General features: G+C 37.7%; 1 protein-coding gene across 1 annotated transcript in view; it reads left to right on the top strand.

The window, feature by feature from the left end:
• SETD3 (SET domain containing 3, actin N3(tau)-histidine methyltransferase) overlaps positions 1-21,758 on the top strand; it is a 67,320-nt gene extending 45,562 nt beyond the window's left edge. Inside the window, exons 7-13 of the mRNA XM_048853545.2 lie at positions 5,165-5,223; positions 6,388-6,502; positions 11,499-11,573; positions 14,060-14,226; positions 15,078-15,163; positions 17,858-18,018; positions 19,253-21,758. Coding sequence (XP_048709502.1) covers positions 5,165-5,223; positions 6,388-6,502; positions 11,499-11,573; positions 14,060-14,226; positions 15,078-15,163; positions 17,858-18,018; positions 19,253-19,699 — 1,110 coding nt within the window. The 3' untranslated portion in view covers positions 19,700-21,758. The remainder of the gene's footprint in view (positions 1-5,164; positions 5,224-6,387; positions 6,503-11,498; positions 11,574-14,059; positions 14,227-15,077; positions 15,164-17,857; positions 18,019-19,252) is intronic.
• The last annotated feature ends 5,071 nt before the right edge of the window (positions 21,759-26,829 follow it).

The following is a 26,829-nucleotide window of genomic DNA, read 5'->3' as shown; positions in this document are numbered from 1 at the left end:
GGGAGCATTGCACAAGTTCCTCTTCTCCGCCTCTTCCCCCTCCCTCCCAGCACTTCCCCCCACCACCAAACAGCTGTTTGGCGGCACTTAAGACTTTCTGGGAGGGAGGGGGAAGAGCGGGGAAGCGCTGTGTCTCCACTCCTCCCTTTCCCTCCCAGAAAGTCCTAAGCCCACCAAACAGCTATTTGGTAGTGCTTAGGATGTTCTGGGAGCGGGGATGCAGCGTGCTCCGGAGAGGAGCTGGAGTGGGGGTGGGAAGAGGTGCGCCTGGAGTCGAGCGGGGACGGGAAGAGGCAAGCCTGGAGCATCCCCCAGCAAAGTCGGCACCTGTTCTTCTCTGGGTAAGCTGCCACTGCTGCTGCGAAGGTGCTTCCTAGTGTCCTTGCCTGCAGCCGGCTGTGCCTGTGTGATGTAAGCCAGGGGCACTTCCCAACCACAGTACAGTAGTGTACAGCAGTGCTTCTCAAGCTATCTGATGTGGGGGACCGGCAATATTTTTTCCAATGTGCGCGCAGACCAGCAGCCAATGGCTCCGGTCCGTGAACCACCACTTTGAGTAGCACTGCTGTACAGTATATAATGGCTTTTGTCTGCCCCCAAAAAATTTCCTTGGAACCTAACCCTCCACATTTACATTAAATCTTATGAGAAAATTGGATTCATTTAACATCGTTTCACTTAAAGTTGCATTTTTCAGGAACATAACTACAACATTAAGTGAGGAGTTACTGTACCATTTGGAAATAGACACCCAGAAATGTAAATGCACCAACCCTTGATTTTGCTCCATTTGGCCACCACAGGATGCCAACTCTGACAGTATTATCCCAAAAAGGTTTACTAACTTCTTGTTTAAATATACAATAGAACCTCAGAATTATGAACACCTTGGGAATGGAGGCTGTTCGTAACTCTGAAATGTATGTAACTCTGAACAAATAAGATTGATTCTTATGATTCAAGATTGATTCGTTATGATTCTTTCAAAAGTTTACAACTGAAGATTGACTTAATACAGCTTTGAAACTTTGCTATGCAGAAGAAAAGTGCTTTCCCTTTATTTGTTTTAGTAGTTTACGTTTAACACAGTACTGTATTGTATTTTTTTTTTTTGTCTCTGCTACTACCTGATCGTATACTTGCAGTTCCAAATAAGGTATGTGGTTGACTGGTCAGTTTGTAACTCTGGTGTTTGTAACTCTGAGGTTCTACTGTATGGGGTTTGTTCCTCTATAATGACCCTTTTGATAGAATGTAAGGGCCTGCATTTAAATGAGAATACTCACTTGATGTTCCCATTTTTAACTTAAAATAAAAATTAAAGCTATTCAAAGCTGTTTCGTACAGACTTGATTAGTTTGAATTAGAGTTCATGTAATGCTGAATGCCATATTTTATAGCTTTCAGAGGAACAGCCGTGTTAGTCTGTATTCGCAAAAAGAAAAGGAGTACTTGTGGCACCTTAGAGACTAACCAATTTATTTGAGCATGAGCTTTCGTGAGCTACAGCTCACTTCATCAGCCCTAAAGGTCTGGCTGCATAAGCTTAAAAAAGCAATGTCTGATTTTGTTACATATTAAGTGTTTGTTTAGTTTAAATACATGTCTGTATCTTTTTTGATCAACTTGGAAAATTTGCATGCTATGCAGCAGCCATCTTCTATACTTTATTAAATATCTGTCAATTATAAATATCAAGGTTTTACATTAATGTCAAGATAGTACATCAAAAATTCATGGAATATGTGACTTTTTCCAAGGGTATTTAATACTTAATGCATTTGTGTCATTTTTCTTTCTAGATATATTGACAGGTTTTATTAAGTGTTTGTTAGGGAGATTTCATTTTTACCAAGGGACTATAAAGAGAAGCTGCATGCTAAATCAATTTTTTAATCAGAATATTGTTAATGTTTTCTGTCTTCAAACTCTTATAATCTATAGGCTTAATTTAAATTTCTTGGTCTATTTTTAAGTAGCATGCTGAAATAGTTCAGGGCAGAAATCTAATATGGTCAGATATGCTGACTTTAGTATATTTTAATTTCTTTAAAATAGCTACTAGAATATTGCATTGTGGAAAGTGTTCTTATAAATATGGTAATTACATTTTTTTGGTAATTTTATTCTGTCTTGCCTCTTTATTACAAAACCATATCATTCTTGCCCTTTGTTGTAATTCATCCATATAAAAACACTGGTTACATGCACCTGAACTATTAAGATACAGCAGTCTCTAATTTCTAGAAATTTATAAATGAAGGGATTAATGGAATATACAGCCTTCACCTTGAGGTCACATGTTCAAATCTGGATTGATGTGTGTTGTGACTGAAAGTCGTTACCATCTGATGGCTGTTCAGTAGCCCATGTGAAATGAACTGGTTGTCTCAATACAGTTCCTTGTTGTCAGATGTCTCCATTACAAAAACTACACCATCAAAATTAACACTAATTTACACTCTTGGAGAGGCCAATGGCTGATTGATCATAGTGTGAACTACCCTCTTGCTTTCTAGAGATGCTTGCTGTAGATCATTGTTAAGACATATTGGCTGATGAATAATTTCTGCCTGTGTAGTATTTGATCTGAGGCTTCATTTAAGAATTTCACTGTAGTGTGCTCAGTCCTAGACCTTTAAAATGAATTTGGATTTCAAAGGAAAAATCAGTAAAAATATTGAGATGTTTACTTTCCTGTTTATATGCCATTTAACTTTTTTTAGTACATTCTAACTACTGATCTATTGTTGACAATCATTCATCCTGTCAGAAGTGGTTGTTGGGGTGAAAAATAAGTATTTCTTGTACACCTAGTTTCTTTTGATCTTACGATAAACAGCTGCATGCTGTTGGTTTAAAGTAGCATCTGTTTACATTAAATATTTCAAATATTAGGATTTCACAAGGGTGAATTAGTTTGAACCACCAGTGTCAAATTGGTAATGCTGGAGGAGATTTTTATTTTAATTAGTGTCATGTTTATCCTAATGCCAGCTATTGTGAATTAAGGGAAGAGGGTTTGGAAGGATTTTGACTTGGCCTGGCCATGTTATGATTAATCAAATTCAAGAGGAAATAATCTAATTTTGTGCATAGCATTTTGGTGATTATTCTGCTCCAGTGCCAGTAGGTGGCATCAGTGCCACACTGACAAAGTCTGTCCTGGTGAATATGAACTGTTTAGTCAAAGCTAATATCAATATGACAATTGGAAAAACTCCATGTCGCTTTTCTTAAGCAAAATTGTTTTAGTACCCAAAAAAATACAGTAGGAAATAGAATAACTTTGTAAGCATTAGCGTTATGAAGATTTATTCCTGGATTAACTCTGTGGATTGCATATAAACGGGAAACAATCAAATTTCTTTAGAAATTTCCCTGTTCACAGAAAATTTTCTTTAGGATTTCTAGGCATAGAATGAGCTTTGACAGTTTGTAATAGAACTGGACATAAATGTTCTAGTGGAAATCTTTTAAAATTAAACTCTAGTTAACCCTTTGGTTAACTGTTAATTTTTATTTTGCTTCTGAATGGTAACTTTCCTGGATGCTTAGTTCATCATACCAAGGTTTAATCTTTAGACTAGTAATATACTGCTAATCAAAATGGAAATTAAGTTGTCATAAAGAAATAAGAATTTTTTAGAATTTTAACGGAATACATAATTTCAGTTATCTCAGATTCTAGCATGTTCATCTTCTAATTATGGTATAGTTTGGTGGGAAAGAACGGCTCCTGAGGAATGTTGCTTGTGGCTCAATATTGTGTTAGTGGTTTTGTGTGAGAAATTGTTTTGTAAAATGTGCTGTTAAGTTTAAATATAGAGTAATTTGCTGTGCAGTGTACAACATATATAGATATTAAAATCCTATAGAAATGTAGAAGTTCACACTGAATTTTTGAAATGCTCAAATTATTAACTTTTCACTTGAAAATCCTAAATTTCAGAGTTAATCCATCCAAAGGGTTAACTACAGGGATTGGGGAGAGCAAACACCTGGGACCTAACACCCAATTGGCAGTCTTTTGTAATGTATAATTTGCCTAAAATTGCACACTGAGCACAAGCTTTTGTTTTCTAATTGATTTACGGTTTGGGCCACTTATACCTCATCCCCTACTGTCCTGCACACAGTGCCAGCAAGTACATTACAGTGAGAGATGATAAATTACCATGCACTTGTGATGCTAATGCGTCAAGAGTAAAAACTCCATACTACATGGAGCTTCATGTATTAACAGTGTTGGAAAGATACAGCTAAGGAAAAATTCATTTGTATCTTAAGAAATAACCATTTGTTCATTTGATCGCTTACTGCAATCTGTCTACAGACTTAATTGAAATGGAAGATTAAAATTATAGTCATATAGCTTTCAATCTGTTGTTTAGTATAAAGTTTTAAAGTGGTTGAAAAGTCCATGTCTTTTTAGAAAATGTATGATAGGTTATTTTCGACATACTGCATATTGGATACTTCATTTACCAGAAATGAGTGACAGGTTTTACAGGTTTAAAAAACTTTTTTTAACCACAGTACTTTATTTGCTAATGTCAACTAAGCTATATACCTTTTATATCTAATCTAACAAATCTAAGAAAAAATAGAATTACCCTGCTTCTGGATGAGTGTATCTACATATAGTTGCTGCACTAAACCTAACTATGCTAGTCACTAAAACCATTTAAATATTTTAATCTATTGAGATTCCTGAAGTGTGGCAGAACTGTGAATAAACTCTTGGTGACTACTAGGAAGGAAAGAGAGACTTAGAATAAATTCATTCTCCATATGTAAAACACAGAATTAAGATTCCAGGATAGGAGAGGTGATAGTAGAATTTGCTGAAACCTAATGTTCATTTCTTGTTTGGGTTTTGTGAGGTTGATTGTTTTCTACCTTTATGGAATCAGTCCACCTTAAATTTTTATTTTTGTGTGGTGTCTGTGGGTTCCAGTCTTGAAATATGAAGAAACAGATTTATGGCGGCTGCTGGGCACAACAAATTAAGTTGACAGTGATGTATGAGAGCATAATAGCATGATGATCCCTCTGTAGCGCGGCTGGACGCCTCCTGCTTCATTTGGCTCTTGTTAGGATCTGTTAGGCAGCTAAATAATGAAAATTCTGCTGACTGATTTCAGATTTTTTTTTTCCTCAGACACATCCTAATGCCAGCAAACTGCCCTTAAAGGATTCTTTCACTTATGATGACTACAGGTTGGTGTGCTGTTTTTTAAAGTGAATCTTGGGATCTTGAAAAGTGAGAGATGCTTCACTAGGAAGAAGGGGAAAAAACCCAACCCTGTTCGTTAAACCATTTAAAAGTCAGCGTTTGATACCCACTGGTACTCTTTTTAGAAACAACAAAGAATAGAGTTTAAGTGTCATGTTTCAACAGTCATAGAAATTTGTCATTAATATGGGGTAGGAAGAGAAGTTAATTTAGCCAAATTACACGTGACAGCCTGAGATTAGTGTGGTGGTGTGTAGTTTTTAGGTAACTTTTACTCTGCCGTTTAAGCCTCCTTATTTTTCACAAAAGGTTTTACCAGCATATATTACCTCATAACTGATATTTGGTATGAGACCTGGAAAAGTCTTGCTATGCATGTGAAGTCTGAATGCATTTTGGAGGTGTCTTAAGAAGTGGAATCAGTTCAGATAAGAGGGAGCTTGAGTTGAGTTAAAAATGATAAAATATCATGAATAAGGGCTAGTCTACATTGGCAACACTAAAGTGCTGCTGTGGCAGTGCTTTAACGTGCCTTGTGTGGTCACGGCGCCACTTCAATGACGGGCGTAGCCCCCAGCACTGGGAGACTGTTTACACTGGCGCTTTACAGTACTGCAACTTGCTGTGCTCAGGGGGGTGTTTTTTCATACCCCTGAGCGAGAAAGTTGCAGCGCTGTTAGTTGCCAGTGTAGACAAGCCCTAAGAGGAATTCATGAGCTCTCAAAGGGATCTTTTAGTCCTTTTGTAGTTCTGAGTCATTACTTTGGGATGGTATCTCCACAGATGTTTCCTTCACTGAGAGGGAGGGAGGTGTCAACTTAAGTGTGAAGTTGCCCAAAATGTGAATGATAAAGATATGCATTTTAAAAAGTATTGTACTGGCCAGTTTTTTAATATCTCAATTTTCATAATTCTGGATTAGTTGAGTGAATCGACTAAAGTACTATACAGGAAATTCTGATACTTAGTGGCATATGGTAAGGGCACACTTTTTTTAAAATTTTTACATAAATGGAGATCTGAATGTTTTCTGTTCTTTGGAGAGAAAGTTTGGAAATGCTCATCTAAACTGTTGATTTCTTTTGGGTTGCAGCTGATCAACTGGCTGTGTTTAAACAATGAAATATTGAAGTTTTTATTCTTTGCAGGTGGGCAGTTTCCTCCGTTATGACACGACAAAACCAGATTCCAACTGAAGATGGTTCCCGAGTTACCTTGGCTCTGATTCCTTTATGGGACATGTGTAATCACATCAATGGTCTGGTAAGGATTTCTTCAATGTGGATAAGAAGCTTTAGAACTTAATATATTAAACCATTTCAATTACTGTTGCACATTTTAATACTTACTTTTCTTAAAACAGGGATTCCATCTTCCCTGCTGACCCTCAAAGCAAACATCTTAAAGAAATGACAACTTCTTAAATATCTTGAAATAACTATTTCAATGAGAAAATCCCTCATACCTAAAAGACTCTTATATGTAATTGCAAATCATGCATAGTTTTTTCTTTTTCCTTGCACTTTCACAAGTGTGCAGCTTTAAGACGACTTTCCAATGATGCAAGATAGGCTTGGTGTCAAATTCTTTCTAGCAAATTTGAATATGTCTAATCTTCACACATACTAAGTTCTGTATCTGGTGTTGCTGACAAAGGTTTTCATGAGATTAGATATTTTTGTATTGGGTATATGAAAACAGACTATGATGGAGGTGGTCTCTCAAAGCATCTCTGTCCTGGCTACCACAGGGGAAAGTGGGTAGAAATTTGCAACTAAGCAATGCTGCCTGCTCTTAACCATGCCCAAAGAGCCTTGTTATGGAGGCAGCAACGGCAAGAACAAAATCTAGTTCAACAAAACCAGTACATCTGTTAGTACATCAAAGAAACACTACTTAACACATGCAAAAACACTACTTTAGGGCATATTAAACATTTAAAAGATGGCATGTGTATATAGAAAGTCAGACCTGCTGACGTTTTCGCTTGCCTGAGATATCCTCCTAGCTCATAGAGGACCAAATCTTGACTTGATAACAGATTGGTCAATTTTGATCTGATGAAATGAGAATTCACAAGAGAATGGTTTGCCAGTTTTGCTTAGCCAACCACAAAGCTTCTGTATATTTCACAGTTTATACTTCCAAATTATATTGTAAGTAAGTAGGGTGACTTATGTAAACAGCAAATATGACCTATTCTTCCATATTTTAGTAATCCAGTCCCTGTAAGGGAGAATTGATGTGGATGACAGGTCAGCATGTGTTAGCAGTCGTATTGTCATGAGTGAAGCTTAACTTAAATACTCAATCAGGCTGTAGTAATGATTTGCATTTTTCTGTTGATATTAGCAGTTTGGTTTATTAGATCATACAACGGGTTTATTTAAAGAGGATACCACTATGACTGGCTGTATCAAACACAGTGGAATTCAGTCCTGGCTGATGATTTTTCTCTTTTTTTTTCTCTCCCATTGAAATGGTTACTTATTAGGTATGTTTTTCTTTAACCAGTGCCTTTTACAGTTGAGTACTTGTTGCAGAATCTGGTAGCTCTCTTACTTTGTTTCAAGGATAGATTTAGTGTTTGACTACCCTCCAGTGTACAACATTTCTTAAACTTCATGAAACAATTTAAAAAGAAAAACCACTCCTGCAAGGCTTAGATGTAAGTATAGTGCTTACTGTAACTCTCGTTGCCCTCTTCTTCCTTGACATTTTTGGAGAAGCTTGTTCATTTTCACATGGATGGTCCTTAATGAGTGCCTTCAAAAGTTGGGATTTAAAAAGAAGGAAGACAAATGACACTTCTAAGAAAAAAAAATTAAATATAGCTAGCCCATATTAAAAACAAGGTCAAGCAGGTTGTTTTAATTTAAGCTTCTGCTATATTGGTAAAGTATTTTTTTGTTATGGTACTTGGTGAATAGATTTGGTGCAGAGGCAGCTTGGGGACCCAAAACTGAGGATAAAGTGGAGAGTTCTCTTATCAGTTGTTCGTATTACTTATGTTTGAATAGTTTACTCTAAAGGAAATATATATCAATATATAAACAAAGAAGGTAGCTGAAAATTTTGGGAGCTGACTGTTATTGGCTATTGTTGAAATAGAAAAGCTCTGTTAGAACTCTTTCTTCTCATTACAAGTTTAGAATACTTAAATTATCAGAAGTAGGAGTAATACCCACAGAGATCAGTTTTACTCATCTACCCAGAATTATGTATTATAGTAGGCTTTGGGGGAGCGAGTGGGAGTCTCTTTGCTCTGATTATAGTGCATCCCGATGAAGTACCTCAAGTGGACACTTGATTCACTGCATGAATGTATGAAAAAGACAGTGTTGCATTCTCCGGTGTCTGTTCCAAAGGTAGTGTTTAAATGCCCCTTCATTCAGTCCCTGTTATAATATGTCCCTATTCTTGCTTTATCCCACAAGTCTTTTTTTTCCACATGCTAAATTATAAAATGCTCTTTGGGTTTTAGCTGGCATTAGGGCCATCCAGCTTTTTCTTGCTTCTGACGTTACTAATTAGATCAGCCTATATCTAAGAACTACGTCAAAATGTTTGTCTTCATGCATTTCTCATTGTTGTTCTTCAGTGGGATTGTATTTTGACAGTCAAAGGTTGGTTACTTGCTACTAGAGCTTTGAATGAATAAACTAAACTATGCCTACTGGGCTTGGGCCGTGCTTATCAAATCACTTGTCCAAGCAAACTACTGCTTCCCCCTACACAACTTGATATTCATGAACTGGCCTGCTCCAGCAGTACACCTAAAGAGGGAGACAACTTCTTATCCATCTCCTGGAAAAGGAAGCAACTCCAGTGCTCATTTTCTTACTACTTCCCCTGTCTTAGTTAATTTTGTAAATCGTGATTCTAGCACTATATTGGACTTTGCAGAGCAGCCCATTAGAAGTGCTGTTATTTTTAAAAGTTTGGCAGTCTAGTGAAACACACACTCAGCAAATTTGCAGCACTTTCTAAGACATACAGAATCCTTCTGTTTCCATCTAGGAATCCACAAATGCTTCAGATGCTCTCTGAAATCATTTTAGAAGATTTTAAGGGTTTTTTTTGTTTGTTTTTAATTTGAAAATGGTTTCTTTGAATTTATGAAGGAGCTAAGGAAACTTCAAGACATATGAATCTTTTGAGATAGTATCAAGGATTTCCTTCTGTCACAGAGAGGAAATTTTGGGAATGTTGCCACTGAAATTGGGATGCACATTTTTAACAGGGATGATATTTAACCATTAGAAAAGATTACCTAGGGGTGTGGTAAATCCTCTAGCACTAAGTCTTTAAATCAAGCTGACATGTCTTTCTATAAGATGTGCTGTATGTCAGCAGCAACTGATCCAATGGAATACAGGCCTGGATGCCGGAATCTCTCACCTCCATATTGGTTCACATAACAAAATTCACATGGCAGGGGTGCGGCCAAGGCGTTTGAAGTGTGGGAGGGGGCTCAAGGCTGGGGTTGGTGTGTGTGTGTGGGGAGGGGGGAGTGAGGAGTCCGGCTGGGGGTGCGGGCTCTGGGGGTGGGGTCGAGGATGAGGGGTTTGGAATACAGGCTGCCCCAGTGCTACAATGGGGAGAGAGGACTCCTCACAGCTCTCTCCCCACAGCAGCACCTGAGCTGGGGGAGAGAGGCACCTCTCCCCACCACAGCAGCTCCGGGGCTGGGGCTGCGGGATAGGTGTGTCTCCCCCAGCCGCAGCAGACCTGGGCTGGGGCTGGTTTGGGGCCAAAGGAGGGGCTCCTCTCCTCTTCTTCCCCCCCGCCCCTCCCCCGGCAGGTCCAGGGAAGGGCACCTCTGCCCCCAGACGTGGCAGGTCCAGGGCTGGGGGAGAGGCATCTCTCCCCACCGCAGCCCTGAGAGCCTGTGCAGCGCTTAATAAGCTGCTGTGTGGCAATGCAGTTTAGAGGGAATTTAAGTGTCTGTGGCCTGTGTTATGCATCAGATCAAACTGGATGATCTAGGCTACAAAGAAAGTGTATAAAGGACTTGCAAAAGTATCACAAATTCATGGAATACATTTTTGAGCTGTGGCATCTATGTACAGTGCCATTATATGTGTCCCATAGGGCTCTGCTTATGGCTGCCATTTTGGATTTGCTGTGTCTGAGAAGAGTTCCCTGTGGTCACTATGAAAGCATTGTTTTGACTTACAAATGCATGATTGAATATGCAAGCAGAAATTATTAATATGTAAACCGCCAGCCAAGCTTTCAAAGTAGCCTAAGGGGCTCCCTCCTCAGACAAAGCAAATCCAAGATGGCAGTCACAGTATAGTACCTGTGTTCAAACATAATCTCTGTAAATGAAAACAAAGTTCTAATGAAGCCACAAGATCTAACGAGAAAATCTGTGGCTTTTTGCAGTTTGTCCCCCAGGTTCACAACCTATTTTTACTACAATGTAGTTGTGTAAACACTAAATTCAGAATACTTGTCACAAAAGTTGTTTCCTGATAGCACAGCTTCATTATGTCTAGCATGGTCTCTGAATCCTTTATGATAGAGTCCATGTTGAATGTTGTTATTCAAGAGCATACTAGATTTAACTTTTAAAAAAAAATAATTTTAGGATGGTTTTACTTATAAGTATTTTTATTTTCATGATTTTTAAAAGAAATGTATTCAGGGTATGGTAAAGAAATCCAATCCCCCCTCCCCCATCTGCTCCCACAGAAAAATCTCTTCAGTATTTGAGAATAATTGCTTAACTTTAGATAAAGGCATTATTTGCAAGTAAATTGGAGTTCTCTGAAGATGGTATCCCTTAAAGATTCCCAGTTATCCATTCCTCTTTCATTGAGAGAGATCGAAAATGCATTGATAGTTGAAGGGTTTGACACAGAATGTAGCACACTCAGTGCAGCGCTCCAGAGTGCTTCACAGGAGTGACTTAAAACTCAAGAACTTTATAATAAGCTACTGGGTTTAGCTAGAGACCCGCAAGTGTTGGTCTATGGAGGGTACTTCCCTCAGAGCTTTCCATTTACTTCAGGTAAGTAATTTCCTTCCTTGATCTTCTCTAGTGCAGAGATTTTTAATGTTCCTAACTAAGAAATGATTGCTTAAGATTCATAAAACATTTAGTACCAACCATGTTGCATCAGGTGAAGGAAAAGCAGGATGTGCAATTACTTTAGATAATATCCATCTCCAATAAAAGGCAGCTTTATGAAAATGGGGAGGAAAGAAATGTAATATGCTAAAGACTCATTACTTTTTCCCCCTTGGGTAGATCACTACTGGCTACAATTTAGAAGATGACCGTTGTGAGTGTGTAGCGCTTCAGGATTTTAAGGCTGGAGAACAGGTAATGTGAGACAGCTATCCATTCCATGGCTATTTGGTGAAGTTTTATGCAGAAATGTATTGTTCATGCAACTGACTGTCTTGATGAAAATGGTGACGATTTCACACAAACATCTGCTTGTCTACTTGATAACTAACCTCTAATGTTTTTATTAGCTGCAAAAGAGCCTTGCTAATCTGCAAATATAATCTGCACAAAAAGGGGTGCTCAGTATTTCTCTGTGAAGATTTAATAGCAGAGTCCTGTGGGTGAGGTCTTTGTATAAACACGGTTTTGTTGTAGTTGGATAATACTTCGTAAAGTATTAGTAAAACTAAATAAACTAAACTACAGTTGTCAAAATAATGAACATGATATATTCTGTCACACAATCATCTTTGCAAATCTCCTCTGTAGAAGTTGCGTGCTTCTTCCTGAGTAATAACCATTTCATATATTTAATCACGGGGGAGTGTACACTGGTCAGGCCACTGATCTAGAAATTGAAGATGTGGTTGGTAAAGGTCCCTACCCAAAACTGCCCTCAATGCCTCAGCTTCCATCAGCAATGGCAGGTGGTAGAACTCTTGGTTTTGTTCAGTGCTTTCTTCTGCTGGAAATGTCCTGCATAGTTTTTATTTGACTAGTTTGTGAGAGTCTAGAACTTGTCCAATCAACAGGTAATAAGAGGAGGTGTTATCAACAATCCAATAGACAAAGACCATTGGTCCAGGAGATATTTGGCCTGTGCTGTGTGTGCCCCAAAACCTGAGTCAGAATGAGAGAGGATCTTGAAAGTGATCGTCTTGGATTAAGACTACTCGGTCAAACCATTAAAATAGAAAGACCAAGACTCTAAAGCTTTGCCTACATCAGGAAAAGTACCTGTTGATGAAAACAGGTACAGATGGAGTGAGTGGTGGTGAGCACAGAATAGCTGCAAATGTTAATGCTATTTGTTCACTGATCCAAAGACAAACTAAGCCATGTGCAGCACCAGTTCAGTGTAATGTAGACCAGACATGCATCAAGTCCCACAGTGTATTCTGAAGATATGAGTGGAAAGATGCTGACCCCACATCTTTCACTTCCAGTCTGTTAAGAAATATGTATTAAATTGTTTAAAAAGTAGTATTTATGTAAAGAGGAGAAGCATCTGTCTTCTAAAACCTGATGAATTGAGCTGTTTGAGATAGTATACAAAACAGTTTGTGCATGGAGTTTCCTTGACTGGCAGGGGCGTGGATCCTGTGTTCAGATACTTAGTTTGTTGGGGATACTTTTTGTTCCCAGGCAGGTTCCTTGCACTCATCTATGAGTGTAGGACTTGAACTCCTCTTTAGTTCTATTTTCTCCTTGGATTACAACCTTTGTACTCAAAAGAATTTTTAACAGATATGTCCCTTTATTCTTATCCTTCATCTTTTTCTAAAAGATATGCTGTAGTTAAATTTGAAGTAGGAATTAATACAGAGAAATCCTATAGTCTGTGTTATGCAAGAGGTCAGACTAGATCACTTCTGGCTTTAAAATCTATGACTATTAATTGTACACAAGGCTTGCCTAGGTCTGTGTCTTGTATCTATCCTAGAACTATCATTCATAGAATCATTGCTTTTATAATGCAAGCTTATTTAAGCAGGATTCCATAGATATACTTTTTTTAAAAGATGAACTCAAGATCATTTAAGGATCTATAACTAGAACATTGCTTTTATTTCTAAAGGCAATGATTGTATTGCATCTGCATACAAGATAAATGTCTTATTTCTGTTGACAATTCCATTACTGAAAAAGGGTTCTTGTGGCTCAGAATGCAACAGCTGATGCTGTGGCTTGCTGTACCAAGTTCTTAATGCAGCCAAATGCTAGGTGAAAAATTGCACCATAAACTTATTAGTGATTTTTTTCTTTAAATTCTCAGTTCTTTTAAAACACTTGTTGTGGTGTATGCTGCTTCATCTAACATTTTAGATTGTAAGCTGTAAGAGGCAGGAAACATGTCTACATTTGTATGGCACCTAAAACAAAAGATATTACTCTATATAAATATGGAATATATTTTTTGTAAGCGAGAGGACCATGGTGAATAAATAGTCTTAAAGTACAAATTTGATTTAGAAAAAGTTTGGGGAAATGGGGATAATATAGAAAGCATCAGCTGAATACCTATAAGATGTCTTTATATGATATTAAATATCCTTAACACCGTAGCAGTTATCTCCTCTAGCATGCAGGGTATAAAATAACAGGCCCATCTCAATATATGGAAATTTTGAACACATTGCACAACATCCTTGAAGTCTTATGGCAATACTGTATGGTATTTTGAATCATTAAATGAAAATAAACATGCATTTTTGTTTTATAACCACATAAGTATTGTATTTCATGACAATATAACTTTTTTTCAGTAAATAATTTTCCACTTATGTCCATTTTGTGAGTTAATCTTAAGCTTCCCGGTCCCTTCCGCCTCCCCTTCTGTTCTCTTTTCATCCTTCTAGATTTACATTTTTTATGGCACTCGGTCGAATGCTGAATTTGTGATCCACAGTGGTTTTTTCTTTGATAATAATTCACATGACAGAGTGAAAATAAAGCTTGGAGTGAGTAAAAGTGACAGGCTGTATGCTATGAAGGCAGAGGTCTTAGCTCGTGCCGGCATTCCAACGTAAGTAAAACAGAATGAACTGAGTTTTTTCTTTCATCCTTAAAATATTTCAAAATGTACACAGTCCCGTAGTGCATTATTAAAATTGTTCTGCAATAGTTTGCCTAGGCCTAATATCTTGTCTGTTTATATAGCAACTGACATACATTGTGATAATGAAGTTTAGTGCACTACTCAGATCTAAATAATCTAGTTTGGAGTGTATACAAGGAGGAATTAGATTTTCTTTAGTAAGTGCTTGGGTAAAAATAGTGAAAGTTAAATGTGAACCAATATGTGGCTTTCATTTCTTCCCTGTCCCTTCTCAAAATGTCCTGCAATGCTCAATTTGTCATCTATCACGGTTTCAACTATTTTTCCTTAGAAGAAACTGCTGTTAGTTCAGGCTGTAGTATGGTGGGCAGCAATCATGAAACATTGTTTTCTCAAGGGGAAAGGAGCCATCCTAATGGAAACTATTATCCAGGCCCTTCTGTTGTTGAATATGTCAATTGATTAATGACTGATATTGAACCAATCATAATATTGCTGTTAACATTTTAAAATCAATACTTAAGGTGAGATTATTCTTCTATATATTACTCATCTGGCTACTAAAATCAAGCATGAATTTATTATGAAAATCATATAAAAAGACATTTAAGTGTAAAATTGCCTGTCGTGTGGAGAAGTGATTGTTCTTTTTTGGGTCAGGTTGGAGAAGTTCCTTCAGTTCAGACTCAGAAATTAGTGTGACCTCATATTTTTTCAGAATCTAATAATGTGACGTCTGTGTATATATTAAAGGTTTCATGTTGAAGCTACTACAGTCTAATTTGCATTCACTTTTTTTTTTTTTTTTTTTGGGTCAGCTCCAGTGTTTTTGCCTTGCACTCCACTGAGCCTCCAATCTCTGCTCAGCTTCTGGCTTTCCTTCGAGTGTTTTGTATGAGTGAAGGTAAAACATTCACAAATATTCCAATTGATGGAGGGTTTTTTAAGTGAGAAGAGAAGAGATGTTCATATGAAACAAAGCTAGAAAACTTTAAAAGTAATGTTTTATGGGAAAATGGAATAGGGATTGGGAACACAGAACAGAACATGGTCCTCTTCTGCATCATTCTTAAATTAATAGAACATTAGAGGACATTGAGTTTTCTAAAAGTATGTAAAATTGCATTAGTCCACATTCTTGGGTCATGTGGTATAAGGAGTGTGCTGGCAGCTTGAGAATTTTTTGGGACTTTCTCCTCAAAGCAGCAGGTGTGGTGAATGTTCTAATTTTGAAGGGTACCATATAGTACATTGTAACTGCCTTTTTTCCTCCTTGTGATTTGTAATTGATTACTTTTGCTCTCCAGTCTTATTTAGTCAAAGGTTAAAAAATGACCCACAATGCAAGGTCTTATAAGTCCAAAAGTTCGCCGCACGCTTATAGTGACAGCATTTCAGTCACCCTTTACCACTAGATTCTTCTGGGAAAGGAACTAGAAAATACTGCACTATAGCAGAAATCAAAGACACACCTCAAAGTTGTCAGTTTGCACATATAAATCAACATTTTTGATTATTCATAAGCTATAATCAGCTTGTCTTGTGAAGTAAACTTATCAGAGCCTTACTTTCATGTATGTGTGTAGTTGCGCCAGGAAAAATGTATGCACAGTCATTAACTATGCACCTAATTTGTGCATGTAATAACTTAATTGGTGGATACAATCACAACTGTTTGCTAATTAGACACAATTATGTACCTAATCTTGCATATGCTGTTGCACTTGCATTTATGAAAATAATCCAACAAAGGTTATAGGTAAGAACTGTTCGTTTCACAGCAGGGAGAACAACCACATCCAGTAGGGTTACTCTGCACATTTAAGTTACTATGTACCTAGATGCTAGCAGGTACACTAGAGGCATGTTAAGTTTTATGTATATATTGTATTGTATTTTATTTATTTTTGTTCACCTAAGAAGACATACATTAAATGTATTAATAACTTCACGGCCTTGTGTTCCAGTCTCATTGGATTTTTTAAAAGAAACCTTTATTTTTTTAAGGTGATATTGATAAAGGAGGCTCTGTAGTATTTAATAAAGTGGTTTGTGTCACCACATCCCTAACTCATCCTCTACCTTCCCCATCCTCCAACAGCCCCTCCTGTGAAATTAAAAAGTATGCAAATTAGATATTTGTCCCATTATCTATTGTATTAGTTTATGATTAGTGAATTATTTCTATGGCTCCCACCAAATATATCTATTTACCTACTTCGTAGTTGAGTGGAGGCCTTTTTCATTTCATGTCACTTTTGAGGGTTGTAGGAATGGATTGCAGGATTTCTGATATGTCAAAGGTGTTGATCTTTTTATAGTTAAACTGTCTGATACTTTAACCCTCAATTCATAAACTATACATATATGTCTCTCGTGATACATGAGATTTTTGACTAGTTTGTATTGAAAGACTACAAGTTTTGTATTATATACTTTGGGACTACAATTTGTTTTGATATATATGGCTTTATGGGGAAAGATAGCGGAGTGGTGGTTCATGTGTGTATGTTCTAATCTCTGAAAAGCTGTTGCTTCATATGCTGGAAGTTTGGGGGATACTGTTGGCGCGTACATTTGTGCTTCCTTTAGAATTCTAAACGAGTGTGGACTTTGGGACTGAACTTCTTTTGATTTCAAAGAGATGATGTCATAATGATTACATAATAAGCATAATTCTTCAGGGACGTGGAAGGGATTGGTGAATTTTCTCTTCTACGAAATATACCTAGAGTGCATTTGCTATATTATCATGAAATGTACTGGTGTGCAATTGAGGTATGTGTCCTAGACTCTCAGCATGAAAACTGCAATTATTGTCTGTATTTAAACTGTTCAGTGAGGAGCTGTATGACACAAATCATTGATCCGTTGGTGAGAAGTCCCTTGCCTTAGTAACTCTTTCATCAACAAATGAAACTTGCTTACATGTCACTGAAGTCTATTGTATAAAATGTTAATACCAACTTTTGTAATGTTTAATTTGAAGTTTGTGATATACTGCTTTGCAGGAGAGTATTTTGGTAATTAAACGGTTAAGATTAATGAAATTTGTGTAATGCTGTCACAAACCACTTGACATTTTGTATGAGTCACTTTTGATGGATGTCTTTTGACCAACAGTATTCAGTTTTTTTTACTGAAAAAAAAAATAGCCTTTAACAATAGAAAAAGAAATCTATTGCTATTTATCCAATAAAAAGAAACATTTCAGGGAGCAGTGTATAAATACACCCAACGCTAAAGTATCACCCCCTTGTTCTGTTTATCACCATCAAGGATTATATGCAACATCGTATCTGTAATTGGCATCCAAAGTAAGAGTTATGATGTGTCTTTTAAGCCAAAATGTTCAAAAGGTTATTTAAGAATGGAACTGAAGGTTCCTTTTTCTGCTAACCTCAAGATGTCCAGATGCTACCTTGAGGGGAGTACTAGAGATAGCCAGATTGTTGGATCATTCCTTTTAAGGGGAGAGGATTTTTTTCTCCAGCAATATAAAATATTATTATTGAAAATGAAGCTTTCTAAGTTTTGTCAACTACCATAGTGAATGGTGAGATTGTTTTTAACATATTGTTCTTCATAATTATTGCAGAAGAGCTGAAAGAACACTTAATAGGAGAGCATGCTATTGACAAAATCTTCACTCTGGGCAACTCTGAGTTTCCAGTTAGCTGGGACAATGAGGTTAAACTTTGGACGTTCCTTGAAGCCAGAGCATCCCTTCTTTTGAAAACCTATAAAACTACTGTGGAGGTAAAACTACCAAGAACCTGTAAATCTGTACAATCTTGAAGTTTTTGCATGGTGATTCTAGCAAAACAAGAATTCATTTCCTCCCCCCACCCCCGCAATCTTCTTTTGAGTTTATCTTAGTTATGTGACCATTCATTTTTCACTTGTTTTTTCATGTATAATTTATAATATATATAGCCAAAGAAAATAAAGTACGTAAGATTTTGGCAATCTGTTTTCATTTGTTTTCATGATTCTGTAAATTGTTGCTCCTTGTTTTTTCCACTAGTAAAATGTGGAATCAGTTTTAACTTGCTGTGTCTTTTTATATTTTCTAAATTATCTACTAGACCAAGGGAGGGCAAACTACGGCCTGCAGACTGGATCTGGCCCATCAGGGCTTTCAATACGGCCTGCGGGCTGGATCTGGCCCATGGCTCAGCAGGGCTAAGGCAGGCTCCCTACCTTCCCTGGCTCCACACCGCTCCCGGAAGAAGCCAGCACATGTTTCTGCGGCCCCTGGAGGCCCCTCGCCTGCAGGCACCGCCCCCTGCAGCTCCCATTGGCCAGGACCAGGAACTGCAGTCAATGGGAGCTTCGGGGGTTGTACCCACAGGCAAGGGCAGCATGTGGCAGAGCCGCCTGCCCCACCCCACCCCCAGGAGCCACTGCCGGACATGCTGGCCACTTCTGGGAGCGGCTTGGAGCCAGGGCAAGCAGGGAGCCTGCCTTAGCCCTGCTGCATGCCGCTGCCACCCCAGAGCCACTCTAGGTAAGAGGCGCCGGGCCAGAGCCTGCACCCCGAACTCCTCTTACACCCTGCACCCCAAACCCTGCCCTGTGCCGCCTCCTGCACTCCGCACCCCCACCTGCACCCCAGTTTCCTGCCCTGAGCCTCCAACCCCCGCCTCACCCCTACATTCATGGCCCTGCATACAGTTTCCCCACCCAGATGTGTCCCTTGGGCCAAAAAGTTTGCCCACCCCTGTACTAGACTAACACATCTAGAAAGTGTATCACTTTTTTTTATTTGCTTTCACTACAGCTATCCTTAAAACTTACTGACTTGAGCTTCTGCAAGCTGATCCATGTGGGGGGACCTGTGCTCCTTTATGGATTCCCGTGGACTTCAGTAGGGCTCCATACAGGCATAAAAATCTGCCTATGTGGATCAGCTTACAAGATCTGGAGCCTTTGTTATTGCAGGACAAAAGTTGGATGGATTTTATTCATAATTTTCACTTTTTTCCTCCAGGATGATAAATCCTTCTTGGAGACCCATGACCTTACCTTCCATGCGACAATGGCTATCAAATTGCGTTTAGGTGAAAAAGAGATTTTGGAGAAAGCAGTGAAGAGTGCAGCTGCTAACAGAGAGTACTATAGTAGACAAATGGCAGAAGGAGCCCTACTTCCTAAATATGAAGAGAGCAATATTGCCTTGCTAGAGAACACTGTGGCAGACTCTAGACTCCCAATTGTCTTGAGAAACCTAGAGGAAGAAGCAGAGGAACAAGGGGACTTAAAGATTGATGAAACTATTGATGCAGGAGTCACAGAGAATGGGTTTGTAAATGGTGAAAAAACTCTACTTAATGGGACCAAATCAGAAAATGAAAATCTAAATCAAGAGGAAAGCAACAAAGACACTGAAGATGCCAAAGAATCTTCTTCAGACAGTACTGATGAGGTTAAAGAATAGTCAAAAAATAAAGTTTGACTTCATTGTGAAATTAAAATTAGCAGAAGTTTATGAACAGTGCATTTACATTGGTGTGTTTCTTTGTTAAAATTTCTCTTTCTGCAGAGGAAAATGTTTTTGCTGCTTTATATAAAGATGATTTTTTAAGTTATTTAAAAATTTTATCATCCCTTTTCAATTAAGATTGCCATCTTGCTTTCAGGAAAAAACTGGGGAAAAAGGTGCCTTTGCAAGATTTTGCAGACCTTTGTGGGACAAATGTATTTTCTTCTTTGGAAAGAATTAAGCTCTGCTATCTGCTGTGCTTTTGTTGTTCTGTCACTCTTGACTACTGAAATTAAAATTTTGCTCTGCCTCCTGCCAAGAAAAGCAGAAGGCAGGACTGACTTGGTATTCAGCATAAAAGTAGGAGAGCAGTACAGCAGAAAACTGAATAAGAGGATCAGAAACTTGGGAGACTGGAGGAAAACCTGTTTAAAACCAGGTACACCAGTCCAAAAAAGGTAAGGTGGCAACCTTATTTTCAATAGTTTTAAATGTTGATGAGAATCCTAATTATATACACTTACAGTGATTTTGAAGGATTTCAGTTTGCTTTTGTTTTGTTTACTGTATAAAAACATTTCATCTTTCTCCTTGAATCAAAGTTAGGCTATTGTAGTACATCATCCACCTAATTTTAAAGGCTGACTTTTATTTTAAAATGGTACCTTCTTATTTAAATGTTGGCAAGGTAATGGAGAGTTTGAAAGCAGATAGGCCAAGCCACAGCTTTAAACTGTGTGGTTCAAAGTGAGGTAGCTTCCTAGCTTCTTCACATTTTCACAATTAGCTAGAGATTTTCAAAGCTACACTTTTGGCTAAAACCATTATTAAAACGAAAACATGAGTAATACTCCTGTCTTCTACTTTTTCATTTTTATGTAGTATTGGATGTAACACTGAATATGACAGCTATTTACCAATCTTATTTAAACTTCATCTATTGGCTAAAATATATTTGATTCTGTTTTCCTGAAAGAAAAGGTAAGCAGGAGTATTTTTGGTTTGGGGAAGACCAAAATCAACCCTGGTGCATACTTTACCATTTAAATTGTGTTGTGGTTGATGCACATTGGGTTACATCCACAATGCTAGCTATGTCTGCTATCCAGCAGTATTGGTCACCCCTCTCCTATACATTGTGAATTCTGTCTGAAAGCAATTGCAGCTCAGTGCAATAATGAAGTGAGGATAGTGTCAAAGCTTTTCGTTGCTATTTCCCAGTTTAGGAGAAGTGAATAATAAACAGTTTAATTCTGAGCTCAATTTTAAGGACTTTTCCTTTTAGCATATTTTATCTTGAAAAGTTCAAAATAATAGAAAGATTGGGCAAGCTTGGATGACTGCTTAAATTTTAATGAATGTAGCAACGTGTTTATCCAAGATTGGTTGCATTAAAATGCCTTTTGACATTTACAGTCTTTTATTTTAGATTTTTGCTTCTCTTTTACATTACAACTTGAAAAATGTGCTTTTGCATTAATCGTTGGTGCAATACACATGTCAAAAAGTGACTTTCATATTGCCATAGTAACTTTGGAATCCAATGAGATGTAAAAAAAAAAAATGTTAAATAGTTTTTTCTAAATATTTCACTGAGAATGGCATGTTGCCATTACACTGGGGATATTGTTTCCCCACTAAGTAACTAGAGGCTGGACCGATATTTTTGTAACTAAAATGCTGCTTGTAGGTAGAACAGCATGCATTGTCATCCTGAGAATTTAAATGTCATACAAAAGTCACAATTCTTCAGCTTTTATTAGAAACAATACTCTTTCTTTCCTGCTTCTGCCAATTTCATTGCACATATATCGTAGAAGGCGATATGAAATTCTGAAACTAGCTCTCCCTAAACATTTTCACTGTAATCCAAAATCTAAATGATTTGGTTCAATCTGATGCACTGTATTTTGTTCCAATATTTGCTGTTAACTATGGCTTAGCAAAACTTGTGGTGACCACAGGCAGGAGGAATGTGTGGGTTTTCTTGAATAAAGCATAGTTCTACAATGTCTTTGCTAGTAAGCGTATTACACAAACAAAAAATACCTAACCCTACCTAAAATTTACATGGAGGGAAACTTACTACATTTCAGTACTCCACAGAGGGCACTAGTCAAATCAAGAGTGATCATGCTAAGAAGTGTGGTAAACGTTGATCTATTAAGCAGTCTCATTTTTCTATTTTTGATCTATTTGTGTTGGATACAATAATATGGCAGAATAGTCTAATCTTGTAGTTTACATTTCTACTCATTAGATGTAACTGATGCCTCAAAGAAATATTAATCTAAAATCTTCCCTCCCCCTTCAATTTTCAAATGCTTAAGGGATAATTATTTTGGCACTGATAAGTCCTTATAGCCATCTGTCATGAAAACAGACCCTTCAAAAGCATTTTAAAGTTAACTTTCTTAATGTTTTGGTTATGTGGCTGTTCACACTAATCCTAGGATAAATGCCAAATATTGCTTCTGTTTAGTTAGCTATATGTAGTAGTCTTGTAAGTGGAAAACAGTCTGAGAAATCTGACTGATGTCTAAGAAATAAATAAGAATATTTCCTTTGAATTCTGCATGAAAACCTATCTGTTGAGGGTCGTTTCCCTAACAACCTGTAACTTGTACAAACTTATTTGGCTTTGTACAGTATGTCCATGTCTTTACTACAGGTGAGACTTAAGCTAAAATTACAGGCTAAACTAAGGATACAAGTAGTGTTTTAGGAACTGGGCTAAAGTTAAATGCTTTCTCTCTGTACATTTCTTAAATGGTCACTCGTACAGAAAATATACTTAACCTCAGCATGTTTAAAGTAGCTTAGCCCTTAGCGAGGAATGATCATAGAGCTGCAACTGAGATACTTAAGGCACACTGTCATGTTGTACAAATAAATCTAGCTCTAATGTATTTAGCCTACTCTTTTTCTCATAGATTGCTTTGCCAAATAGCACTGTTCAGGCAAAATATTGTTCACCCAGATGCTTCTAAAATAGCAAACAGTCCAGCCTTTTATAGTTTTTTCTTTTCTTTTTTTTTTTAGCTGATATTACCCTAATGTTGATTTCAAATATGGGCATACAGGTTTCAGGTATTGACCCTATAAAGAAACAGCTGATAGTTTCTAATAAGTAGTGTACATTTCTATGTTGTTCTGCTGTGAGTAGACCCCTTTCAGTAGAGCATGGAAGCAATGTGGATTCATGGATAGTAAAGGTCCCTCAATAGTCTGCTGCTGCCTCCATCACCTTGGAGGCCATGTTCAGGAATTTCACAAGCCAAGAAGCGAAACAAATTTGAGAAACTGAATGACTGTGGGGGGGAAAAAAACAATAAAGACTCCCAGTTTTTCTCTAGAGCCGGTGTCTTCTGTGGGGCTTTTGAATTAGAAAGACTTCCTGATTGTTGTAGGGCTCCTGTAGAAGGACTGAGGAACTCAAACCTTAATTGAAAGTGAATTTTTACATGCGTTGGTAAAACTATTGTTTAAAGAGAAACAGCTTGAAAGAAGACATGCCTTCTTGCTACCAAAAAAGTGCCATATCCATGATACAAGGGATTTGTCACAGTCTGAGTGGGTGTTTTTAATAACCTGTTGCTCATTAGTACATGCAGGGTATATTTAAGTTTTGAGATGCTACAGTGATGAGACCATATAGGTATCTGGATCATTTGTAAATATTTTTGAAAACTTAAATAGGCTCTTACAGTTTGGTTAACAAACATATATTTGGCATGTACATGGCACACTGAATCCCAGTGGAATGTAACTCCTGTCTTACGGTATGTCTACACTTAAACTGCTATAGCCTAGACAAGACCATGCCCATGGGAGGGGTTCTGTTTCTGTCCACCTCCCCAAGAAACAGTAGGTAGGTCAATGAAAGAATCATTACATTGACCTACTGCTGTTTACACTGGGAGTTAGGTCAGCATAGCTGTCTCTCTCGGGAGGGGGTGGATTTTTCACACCCCTGAGAAACACAGCTATGCTGATGTAAATTCCCAGTTTAGACCAGCCTTTAGATGCACTAACTCACCTGACACTGCCCCTTCACTCTTCCCTTCGCCCTCCTCCTCCTCCTTCCCCCCGATATGTACTTGTTGGGCGGTCTGCGCTGAAGCCTGTGATGCTGCATCCTCACTGACATTTTTAGTGAGCTAGCTAGAGTGGGTATGTCTGCACAAGCTGCAAACCACAGCTGCAGCATAGATGGAGCCTTCATGTTACATATTTTTTGCCATTAACAACTTGTCTGTTTCCAAAATACCAAGAGATTAAACCATATTTATGGACTAAATTATTTTTAGTAAATTGTGGAGCAATTTAAAACAGACTAACACAAAATTTGATTTATGATGACAGATTAGGCCAGTAACTTAGCCTATTGGGCAAGTCAGTCTCTCTGTACCTCAGTTCCCAGTCTGTAAAGTGGGGATAATAGAATTTCTGTGCCTCAAAGGTGTTTTGTAAGGTGCTCAGATACTAACAGTGATGGGAGCCATATCAGTACCTTAGATAGTAAAATCTTAAGTTGCATCCTGCCTCGTTCTTCATGGCCAGATATCTGTATTGAACATTAGGTGGAGAAAAAGGAAAGTTGAGAGGGCCCCTTGTTAAAGGGAGGAAAATAACAAGTGGCCAGTTGTGTACTGGTCAGTTTAAGCAGCGAATGCAGTGGTGACTGTTCTCAGGGATGGTTTTAATAAATTGTTGGATGTCAGGAGACCTCTGAATTGACTGATAAGTAATTTCAACTTAATTAGTCTTGTTTTAAAATAATAAACCCTCAAGTTAGGACTGTGGAAGAACAGAAGAATTTGTTCGATCTAAAGTTATGAAGTTTTTTCCAATGGAGTAGCTGTAGCATATTGCACTGCCACATGGGAACCCTCTTTTAATGGCATTGATCCAAGGAGTCCCATGCTCTAGGCAAGTAAAAATGGTACAAGCTGGCATTTTGCTACAACATGTTACCAGTGAGTGTCATGATGCTTAGCAGAACTTACCACAATGTGGTCATTGTGCAGACCAAAGTAACCCAATTTTTCTTCATGTATACTGACTGGACAGTCATGACCACTGTTGTCAGCTAACTTGTTTAGTTACAGCTGTGTTCAAACATATTAAAAGTTGATAGTGTAGACTAGCCCCACCTGTGCTTGGTTTGGCTGAGTGCCTTTATAGCTGAACCATTTCAGTAGCCCTTTGCAGAGTGAGATACGAGATCACTTTGGCTCTTAAAAAGGGTGTTTCAAAATCTGCATGAGGATGGGGTCAAAATCTTGTATGTTGATCTCCAACTTGAATCCCATAATTGATGCACAGAATTAGAAAGAAGAAGAATTAGATAACTGAATTTCAGTTATGCTCAAATAAATTGGTTAGTCTCTAAGGTGCCACAAGTACTCCTTTTCTTTTTGTGAATTTCATACTTATTCTTTTTAATAATAATTGTCAGCTTGACAGTCCTGGACACTGAAGTCATTCATCCTCCAAACAGGAACAGCATGGACAGAGCAAGCTTCTGCATCGTGCCCCATTAATGTTCCTGAGTTCTGCAGGGATGAGAGTAGTGTAATCCCCATGAATTCCTTGTTGCCTCTGTAGATGCTGCCAATCAGCCTTTGTGCCTCTAATGTGATGTTGTTTGGAATCCACACTGAGGCCACTGATTCATTCTGCATATGCCCTCAAACGGCCATATCACTCACTGCCAATCCAGCCAGTCCATGTTTAAAAGAGTCACCTAGAAGTTAACAGGATTCGTATCACATTAACTGTGCTGAGCCATCCAGTCTTTCCAACTGAATGTAATACTGTAATTTTAGAAATACTGTTCTTATAAAACCTGTTTGATGCGGACATTCAGCTGTTCACTGACATCTCTGTACAATGAAAACTGATTATAGCAATGACCACATCTCCGCAATGTCGAATAAATTTACATTTTTGTAAATATGCAGGTGTCCCTAAATCCAGCAATCTGTGCATGACCTGGTGTTCAGTCAAATTCATTTTCCCTAGCATTATTCCCGGTCGGTTCACCATTTTTAGGACTGCTATCTACTCAGCCAAGATTCCTAATTTCATTGCTAATAAATGTTGTATACACTCTTGTAGTCCAAATGTATGAATAATGTACTTTAAAACTGAATCTGCTGTGCTGAAAAAAACACATACACTCAACCTCATATAAGCTACAAGGGCTACTTGAGAATAGCTTGAATATAAGAAAGCCATAGTGCCTTGCAGCAATTAATTCAAGTGATTAGATGCTTGGAATGGTTTATTATAATTGCACACAGGTAGTAATTTATTAGGGTGGCTGTTTCTTTTGGCATATGTCAAAAAGGTCAGAGTTTAGATTTCTTTTTTGGACATTAACTTAGTCTTCTGAATCTCTGAAGTTCCACTTTTTGGTCATTAATTTCATACATGCTGAGATTGTGACAATTAACCCACTTAATAAAGGTCAAATTTCAATTTTTTCAAATTTCTGGAACACTTAACTTTATTCCTTCTTGAAAATGGGCAGATACAGAATGATAGTTATTAAATGAGAACGAAGATATAGTGCTGCTGTCAGGATAGCTATTGAACAGTTAGTAACAAAAGGAGTAGAGTTACATTGTGTATGATTTTTTTTAAAGGGTCAAACATTACAGGAACATGAAATAGAAAAATATAGAGCTCAATAGTGTATTCAATGTAAACTGACTCAGCTGATGTTCCTGTTTAATATTATAACTTCTATACATCTAATTATCCACTCAAGTTTCAAATATACAATTTGCCCACTTTAAAATGTCTCTGCTTCTGCATACATGATTTTCCTTGTATCCAAACCAACATCTAGTATGGATAGTCCCGTCAGCACATCACGCACAGGTGAATAGACCAGTAAAGCAACATATGAAGTAAAGAAGCTTTTTTGTTTGTTCACACAAGCTCAAATTCTGGTCCAGGTACAATCAATGGGAATTTTGTCTTGGACTTCAGTAGGACCCAGGCTACGGACCAAATAATCCTTGGACGCTTTCTAAACTCCATGTTCACATGCTAGTGCTGCAAAGGAAATTAGC

Source organism: Caretta caretta, chromosome 6, assembly GCF_965140235.1.
Source record: "Caretta caretta isolate rCarCar2 chromosome 6, rCarCar1.hap1, whole genome shotgun sequence".
In the NCBI taxonomy this organism is placed as follows: Eukaryota; Metazoa; Chordata; order Testudines; family Cheloniidae; genus Caretta; species Caretta caretta.
This window is presented reverse-complemented; position numbering and strand designations above follow the sequence as displayed.